The sequence below is a fragment of the Wasmannia auropunctata genome, unplaced genomic scaffold (assembly GCF_000956235.1).
Source record: "Wasmannia auropunctata unplaced genomic scaffold, wasmannia.A_1.0 LD336116.1, whole genome shotgun sequence".
NCBI lineage: Eukaryota > Metazoa > Arthropoda > Insecta > Hymenoptera > Formicidae > Wasmannia > Wasmannia auropunctata.
The window spans coordinates 1,847,619-1,857,199 of record NW_012026774.1 but is presented as its reverse complement, the minus strand read 5'-3'; the positions used below and the strand labels follow the sequence as shown (position 1 = coordinate 1,857,199).

Below are 9,581 nucleotides of genomic sequence, written 5' to 3'. Positions count from 1 at the left end.
ATCCTCTAATATGCTTCTATATACGCGAGCTTTTATCGGCTTAAAAAAACAACGTAAGAAACGAAGGTATAATACTGTGAATGTGACAATATCTTATAACATACGCGGCGGTTACGTGTGCGAAACGTCACCGTGTTGAATGGTATAGGGCGACCCTGCGGGATCAGTATACGCGAAGAAAAACCTATAATATAGCGCACACATCAAGCGGTTTTTTCCCTTTTTTTCCTATTGCGTCGTATAACGTTCGGAAGGGAAAATGATATAGGTTAAAAGTACGTGAGCGAAATATTTTACGCGCGTCCCCACGGCCAGTCGGAAATACGGAGTATCGTCGCGAGTTCCTATTCTCGAACGAAACCGACAGACTCCGCTGGCAAAGGTAAAAGATCGACCCCGGGAGCTATATCGCGTTTTTACAAAGAATCTCCCGCCCGATAGATATATGGCCGCAGTATCAGAAGCCACATGCGTGTTACGCGAGGAGAGATATAGGGCTGAGTTTGGTGTCCGTTGGATAACACACAACTAAGAAGACAGCGCGCGAAATTGCGTCGGAAGGCGATACAAATTGCAGATTGATATAGTGAGCAATCCGCCGTGTAATTAGAGCGATCCCGTTCCTTTCTTTTCGTACTAAAAAATTTTTTCGACAATTATCGCACGGAGAAAGATAGATTTTTGCTGGCACCACAGACTTTGTGCTGCTGCAACAAAATTTGTCAGTTATTACGCGAGCAGCAAAAAGATTTATTTAAGATGTTAATGTTAATTGCTAGATATAATTTTGCTGAAACTACAAATTATATTTTATTAGAATTACTCTGTGCTAAGAATTAGTTTTTGTTCAGTTATTAAAGCTTTTTCGATGTGTATACACATATATATCGATAAGTCCAAAATAATAGATACGGCGGCTGGGCACCATTTATTATACTTTCACTCCCGAGGAAGCGAATGTGACGAAAGAATAAAATGCGTACCATACTTTTACGACTCTTCGTAATGCACGAGGCATATGGCACTGCGGCGGCTGTCGCTCCCTTACAAGCACTGGCTTCCACTTCGTCCTTCGACATTTCGGTATTCAGGCCACGCGCGTCAAAATCACCAGGTGGTAAAAACTCGAATGAGGGACAAGTACAACGACTCACGAGACGTTGCGATACTTACAAATCTTTGTTGTAAAAGAGGAAAGAATGAAAAGATTCGAGCTCAATGAAAAAATGAGTGAGGATTTTTATGTCACTTCGTCTCTACAAGCAAACATTAACAAACAAAAAATAAATACAAATTACTGTCAAGCTTTCGTTTCGCATCAGGGAAACAAATATTTTTACGTAAACGCGCGAGCAGTTAAATCTAATTAAAAAGAAACTTTATTCCATTTCAACGGAAAAATCAACAATTTTCTTCATTTCTATCGATAAGTTCTTCCTCTTTTTCCCGCGACACACGCAAATGACTTTTCCTCGATGCCACTCCGACGACATGGTTTTTCATGAAGAAATAAAGCGAATCAGCGATATTTCCGAAGTACGGTACTATAATTCGTTTCCTCATGCACTGTTTATACCACTCGTATACCTCCTTCATCGTGCCTCTTTGTCGAAGTAACTCCGCAAGACGGCTCGACTGCCGAGGAGCTTTCGTGCTCACTTTAATGAGCTTACCCCGAAGGCTTCTGACGTACGTCTCGGCGTCGATGCTTCCCTTAACGCCTACAGCCAGCTCTCGTAGGCCGTCCTCCGAACTCCCGTAATCATTTTCAACTTCGCAGGGTCGACTGCTTCCAGTCGCGTAAAATAGCCGACATTTGTCACCATCACGTAACACCTGGGTGGAAGGAAAGGTCCTGGGAGAAATGTAACCGGAGAAAACTGGCAATCTCGCGTAATATCCCCCTTTCTCCCCTCCCCTCCCCAACCCTGCCCCCTCTCGTCATACGAAAATCAATTACCCGGGTCGCAAAAAGAAGTGGAATTTGTTTAAACTCTGAAACTTTTATATTTATTGTAAATAAACGCACGTGGGGGCTGGCGAGTGAGAACAGCTTCAACGGAACTCGCGTTATTAAATTTTCTTTACTTACAGATATCCAATAGCGTCCCATGGCTCTCTGCATATCGATCAGAACGCTTCTGTCTGCCCCTTTAATGCCGAAGAAAACGCGCACTCGCAATAACTTGGGCAGCGACTGCTCATTTCGCTTTGCTAAAACTTCGTTCCGAGTTCTTTCAGGAACTACTTTTTTGCCAAAGGGGAACAGCCAGTTGTACGGAAACGAATAAGTGCTTCGCGGTAATTCAATTCTATCGTAATCCGTCCGTTTGTCAGACGTAACCTGCGCACGTTGGTTTCGTTGTGAGATATTTACCAGTTCTTATTATCTTCTTGAAGTTGATATTAAAGTTACTTTTATTACTTATCACGAGAAAATCAGGAAGATTTAAAAATAAAATGTTATTATTACTGTTACACATATATACATTTTATATATATATATATATCACGTTATCGTCGCACTGTTGCGTCAGTCGGACTGACGCAACAGTGCTTTATTAATTAATTATGGAAGAATGTAATGTTATCGATTATCTAACCCGGTATTGACAGAACATTTCCTTTGATCCCAATTCCGGTTTCACCGGCACAAATGTAATCAAGCGATGAAGTTCCGGTCGACGTGAAATTGGATACTGGATCATACTCATCTCGTCGTCAAAGACGGCTGCCACCTCTTGCTCACATCTAACCGATCGATGAAGGTACTCGCAGGCTGTCAGATCGCGATTCATCGCGAAAATTCTGTATTGACTTCTCGCAGGAAACTTGAGCGTCTCGCAATATCGTTCGTGTTTGCAATGGATCCTTGCCCCCGACTTGGCGTCCCTTTCTTCGCCACTTCTTCTTTCTTCGCCGTGTTCGAGAACGACGTCGTTGTCGTCGTTGCACTCGTCGCGACCCCTTCGACGGCCCTCGCTTCGACGATAACGCGTGGTACCGTCACTTTTAACCTCAAGCACATTCCCGAGAATACCGACGGTCGTGAGAATCGTTCGCGCATCAGCTCCGAAGGATTCCCGAAACTTATAAGTCGACGTCGATCTTTCGCCGCAAGTAGCACACCTCTTCCAGAACGCCGTATCATCGTCGGAAATCTAACGACGTCGTGAAATTTTTTTTTTTTTTTCGATAAAGAGAACTATTGTCATGCTGAAACATTTGTAAGGAAAATAGAGCGGAGAGACTGTAGTTTCATACCGTGTATAATTGAACATCTGACGAATCAATCGGCAAAGGTACACAAACGCGTTGCGACATCACAGTGCCGATGTTACATTTACGCGATTGAGCATGCGTACTGCGCTGTACGCGCGACTTTGATTACCTTCAGATTAACTTGGTCGCCCATTGAAACTTTGTAATGACCTCTTCTCGATATGCTGACACGGAGATTGTCGGGCATCGATAAAGTACAGCAAACTGCTGACTGATCGTACGACACAGCGGCGTAGTCTTTGTGCTCCATGCGGAAAGTCAACAAGATCGAGACAAAACCGTCCGCGATCGATACCGCCCTCGTTGGTTCCCCTTGGCGTCCAACGTGCGGCACGGACGTACCCTCGCGCGTGAACTCGATGTCGGGTGACGACCGCGCGAGAGCACCATGTTCTTTCGTTTCCGCGTCTCCGAAGTATCGCTTCAATTCGTTCTTCGTCCATTCGCAAATTACTGGCTGTTCCTCCACCGTGTAACCGGTAATGATGCACGTGCCGTCTGACGAAGAAATATCGGACGGCAAACGGGATTTGATGAAGCGTGTATTTCTTAGCATGATTATACATATATATATATACATATACCAGGGAAGGTAACGACCAATTCTCCATTTGAACGAAGCAACGTATCAGTACCGTCGGCACGACGTGTGAATACCTCGTTGACCTCGTAATCCGACGTTGTTCTAACGAGCAATCGATCGTGTTCACTTACGACCAGATCGTTCAGCACCTCGTAGCGTCGACCATCGTAATTCACCACCGAGTATCGTAACACTTCACCCACGGCGAGTGCTCCCGTTATCAATGAGTCGTCTCCGTCGCTCTAAGACAAAACGTTTAAAGGTGACAAACATTAAACGCTGTATGCTCGCAGTCAGCTCAACGCCCCTCGTATTTTCATTTCGATTTACGTAATAAATTTCCCAAAAAGTTTCTAGCCCAAGAATATAAAAAGGATAAAAATTTAATGGAACAATCATTTTTATCTTTTAATATAATCGTCCTTTATTTCAATACATTTTTTAAAAAGATAAATTAATTTTTTTGTACCACATGAAAAAAATATTCTGAATTTCTCTACTTAAAATGGTTTATTGCTGTGGAGATTACTTTTTTATCTGGTAAATTTTTTTCCACGCAGATCGGACTTAAATTTTGAGAGTAAAAAGTAATCAATAAAAGCTAAAAGTCAGGATTATGGGATAAGTGGTGAAGAAATGATCTCTGCAGTGTTAAACTATTTTAAGGATAAAAATTCAGAATATTTTTTAAAAATATAAAAGAATTTATATATCGTTCTAAAAAAAACATATTAAAATGAAGAATAATTGTGAAACATAAAAATGACGTTTTATTTTATCACCTTTTTTATATGCTTGGGCCGGAAATGTTTAAATTTATATTTTACATACGATTAAATTGTTAAGTTTGACGATAAAATTAGATTTGTACGATGAAATTAAACCTAGCTTCAAAATCTCAATAATCAAATCATTAAAGTTGTTTTCGTGTCCCAATTAGAACGAAACTTAACAGTCACAAGTTCTCCCAGTCGTAATACATGCTGTTTCGACGGTTTTACGATCGATCCATTGGAACGCGTCTCCGTGGAATCTGTGACTTTACCGCTATGCTTGGCTGCCACCGATTGCCTCGAGTTGCCCTTTTTGATCCTGAATTCTGTCGCAGAAGAATCCTCAATTTAACTGAAATATTCTCGTTCTCTCCGCAGTTGACCCGCAGCTCTTTGTATACTTTTTGGATCCGCCTCGTGGATGGATTCATCGTGCGATTGCGGCTTGTCGAAGTCCATGCACGTCACGATGACGCCATTCGAGCGGAAGATGACGACAGTATTGTCGTCCAGATACTTTAGGACGGTGCCGTTTCTGAGAAAGTTCCGGCGGACTTCACGGGCTGCACCTGCACGCCCGGGACGTTTCGAAACGTACGATTGCCGAATGCAAAATGGATTTTTAGTGCCGTCCTCGACGGTTGGTTCTATCAATAACCCCGAAGGCCATGAAGCACGAAAGTCGAAAGTCAAATTTCGCCAATGGGAATCGGATGAGTTTTCAACTGCGGAACGCAGAGAGGGGGGAAAAAATATCATTCGAGTAATAAAGACATCTTCTTCCTACCGTCTTTCGCGCGAGAATTGTTATTTTCTACACTATTATTTGATAAACGTTTAACGGCCCTGGTGCCAAGTATTAATTACCCAGTTCTCTCCTATTTCGGTGGAAACCTAACACAATTCCCCTTTTCGTAGTTAAGTGAAATGTGTCCGTTGAGTGACGGCGACTAACTCCGCTAGACAATCGTAAAGTGCAGTGTGACAGAGTAACAGCGATGCGTAAATCGCGGTCGCCGTGAAGCCAGTCCTCGAGCTCGACCCGCACCGATGTATCGCCGTCCAAAAGAAACTTTTTGCTATGATGAATCACTTGAACACGAAGACCACCGAGATCGTATCCGACGAAGTCGTACGGCCCGCCCGTCACGACACATTGAGACGATAGAATTTTTTTCACCGGTAAGAAGGACGTATCGACATCATCTATCTTTGTGTCCGATTTTTTCTCCGTCATTGACGTTTTTCCACTCATAACTCTTCCATCCGCCCGTCCGCTTCCGTTGTTCGCCGTTGGCGCCTCGTTTCGTTTCTGTTCTGTCATTTTCTTTTCCTTGACGTTCTCCACCGCCGCCGCCGCCGCTGCCACCTCCTCGAATTTCTTCGTTTCGAAAATTTTCTTTTGCCCGTCGCGATCCGAACTTCTCTTCAGACGTCGCGCTTTCAGAGAATCCGGAAGCATGAAGCACTCGTCGTCGAATATGATCGCGTCGTCGTCTTCCACCTCGATGGATTTCTTCATAAATCTTCCTGTCAGGTCCGTCCTGCGCGATTGGCGCGTCTCCCGCTCCCGTTTCATCCAATTCTCTTTCTCCACCGCGATATATTCGCAGAATTCATGGAGCCCGATGGGCGTACGTATACTCGACAAGCACCTTTCCTCGGACACGTCATCCACCGCGCTGTTGTTGTCGCTGAAGTAAAGCAGCACCGAATCCGTCGGCTCGAAGTATCTCGCCGCGAAACGATCGAAACTTTGGAAACAGTCGTGGGCGACCTGGAGAAAAACCCGGCACGAGAGCAACTCGACGTCCTCGTATTCTTCGAGACTCGGTCTTTCGTAACTTCTCTTCGTGAAGACATGTTCGCGCAGATATCCCGGAAGCAATGTCTCTCTAGCGTCTGTTAGCGCGAACAAAAGCGGGCATTCGGTGAATGTGACTACCGGCTTGCAGTAATCAATCTCGGTGTCGCTTTTGGAACGGCGTAGACTCGACGCCGCGTACAGAGGTGACGTAAAATTTGGCACGCTTCGCGCTCTTCTTATCGCCGATCGCGCGCGTCTTAATTCCGGCGACTCATTCCCCGGCGATTGCAGCAGTCGCGCTCTCGCCGCGCGACTGCCGCCGGAGAAGATCAGATCGTCGAACATCAAGAGGTGCACGTAATGCACGATTTCCTCGCGACTGACTGTTCGCTCTCGATCGAACGCACGCGCGATATTGTCCATGTGGCAGAGATACATGTCGGATCGCGATCTCGTCGGCACCACGTGATCCCGCCAAACGTTAATTATTCTCGGATCCCGCAGAACTCGCAGCACCGCGTCGTCCAGACGAGCAGCTAGGCGATCGGCGCGCTGACAGATGATCATGCTCAAAGTGTCCCCGTACGGTACAACTTCGAGCTCGGAAGGCTGACTGGTGCCGTCGGCATATTCATCGGTAAGCTCGTACTCAAGATCAAGTAGTTTCAGCTTATCCTGCATATTGAATACAGGGCTCCGTTCGGCTGTCGTTGATGTATTCTCGTGCCTGGTATCGGCGCCGCTAAATCCCGTGTCGTGATCGACAGGGAAACGTCCATCGGACGATGTCGCGAGATTGTGCTCGATCTGAAGAAGAATCGCGCTCAATATCAACGGAACGCCGATGTATTCGTTAGGTATGTCACTTAATGCACTCTCGTAAATCTCAGTATCTGCCATCTCGTTCCTCGTATCAACGATTCCTTTCTCCAGTTTCATGCTTTTAAGGTACTTTGCATGCTGTCGGCAAAGATCATACAAATGATGCAAAGTAAGGAGCACTCTGTTATATATATCTCGTTTCCGAGACGCCTTCTCGATAGCGTTAATCGTTTCCGGGATGATTGACGGATGGACGGTAAGGACAGTTATGTCAGAATACATCGGATAAGCCGATAGATTAGCGAATCGTTCGCGCGTAACCCTCCAAAATTCGAGTAACTCAGTTTCATTGGTATGGCGATCCTCAAAGAAATGCGTTTTACCTCGGATCGTTGTATCCCCTTCCTCCGCTTCGCGATGCGCAATGTACTGCTCGCCGGGTAGCTTAATCTCTAATATACAGGTCAAAGGAACTCCGACGCTTAACAATTCTGCTGGTAAATCAGGATTGCGAAACCCACTAAGCACAACGTATAGTTTCGGTCCGTCAAAAGGCACGTTATCCGTACGTAAACGTGTATTCACTTTGCCGTTGAACACGTACTCGGTCTCGTTACTGTAGGCTCTTCGAAGCTCGGTAATGCTTCGCGAAGAAGCTGAGCAATGAAATTATTACCATTATGTAAGCCTCCAGAAAGAGAGAGAGAGAGAGAGTGAGAGCGCGCAAATTACAAAAAGAGAAGACATACATTCGCTATCAATACATTTCACTAATTGTAATTCCGACTTATCGAACGGAGAAAGCAATAGAACGTATTTATCATTGCGTATACAGCTATACATCATATTGTTAAAGGCTTATCTTTAATGTTTTTGAAACACGGAAAAAAAAACGACTGGCATATATCATTTACTTGAGCCGTCGGTATTCTGAACTGTCGGACATTCTTCATCGATTTTGCCACGGTCCGCCTCTACTTTAAGTCTCTCAATGTGCTCGGTTTTGGCGCGATAGATCAGATACTTTATGAGCCGTGCAATCAGCCAGGTAGAGAGATGGTCGTTGTTTTCGCTTAAGATCGCGTCCACGTAATGACAGATACTCTCGACGGCCGGGCATTTCTCTGGATCTTGTTTTGCCAGCGTTTTCACCGTGTTCACCGCTCTCTGATAACTCAGGGAATAAATACACGCCTGCCCCCCATCCTCAACCGCTTCGTCGAAGAGAGAAACGTAGCGACTGTGCTCGGCAATCGTCTCCACCATCATCGTCACCATACACCACCAACGATCATCGTTGATCCGTATGGAATCTAACTCGTGGCGCCAATCATCCTTGTTACGTATCTTCGTTGCGTTTTTCTGACCTCTGTTAACAATGCTAGATTTTCTAGATTTGTTTTTCATGGAGGTTACTTTTTTAATATCTGAGAGCATTTAGCACCATAATGATCACGCTGAACGTATCGATAAATCATTGAATAAACGAATGTGATGAAGCGCGCTGTCTAATTTTTATCGAAGCACACGTGTCATGGAATAATAAATTATGTAAGCATTGTATCGTGAAATAATAAATTATTTATGTGAATGATATTATTTATTAATATCATTACATACATGTATTCAGTGTAACGATATTAAATTTATTACACTGAATTTATGTAGCAGATATGTATATAAAAATTACGTAGTTACTCAAACCGATTAATTCAAAACGTACATATGTGTACAGTATACAATTTATGCAATGTAAAACTGTGCATGCAGGAATCATGCGACTCATGCCGGACTAAATGTTGCAGAGAGCGATCAGTCCTTTTTTTTTCTTCTATAAGAGATAAAAGTAAATCGAGCATCTCACACCAGGGCGGGTGGAAGGAGGGGGTGGGGACACTAGTAATGGAAAACGTATTACCGGAGTCGTAAGTTTCGTCAGTAGGGACACAGGGCCCCGACATTATAACACGGATGTGCAGGCTGTACTTAACGACGAAACTCCGTGGAAACTGTAATTTTCGTGCGAGGGGACGAAAAAGTAGTCGATGCTGTGTGCATGGTACGGCTGTGGCGCGGGACGCGTGTAAAATACGAGCGCGCGGTAAAAAAAAATTAAACAAATGGGCCGCCTAAACGTGCAAAGTTACGCGTGAAACTGTTCTCGCATGTATACCCCGGGCTTGCGCGAGGCAAGCGTGACGCGATGGTGTTCGTCAAAATCATTTGGACGTTTACGTATCGATAAATGCAAATGTGCAAATATGTTGGCTCGCTATAAAATTTTCGTATTATAAAAAAAAAATAAGAGCTAGAG

The 9,581-nt window shown here is 44.4% G+C and overlaps 1 protein-coding gene across 1 annotated transcript; it reads right to left on the bottom strand.

Annotated features, from left to right (window-relative positions):
- Window positions 1-1,215: 1,215 nt before the first annotated feature.
- On the bottom strand, window positions 1,216-8,740 carry LOC105462379. Its single transcript, XM_011708915.1, has 9 exons — window positions 8,182-8,740; window positions 5,506-7,923; window positions 5,040-5,363; window positions 4,819-4,964; window positions 3,867-4,107; window positions 3,392-3,780; window positions 2,604-3,161; window positions 2,093-2,344; window positions 1,216-1,836 (listed from the first exon to the last, which is right to left on the bottom strand). Exons 1-9 carry the CDS (start codon window positions 8,702-8,704, stop codon window positions 1,402-1,404), a joined length of 5,286 nt encoding a protein of 1,761 aa, XP_011707217.1. The 5' UTR covers window positions 8,705-8,740; the 3' UTR covers window positions 1,216-1,401.
- Between the last annotated feature and the right edge of the window lie 841 nt (window positions 8,741-9,581).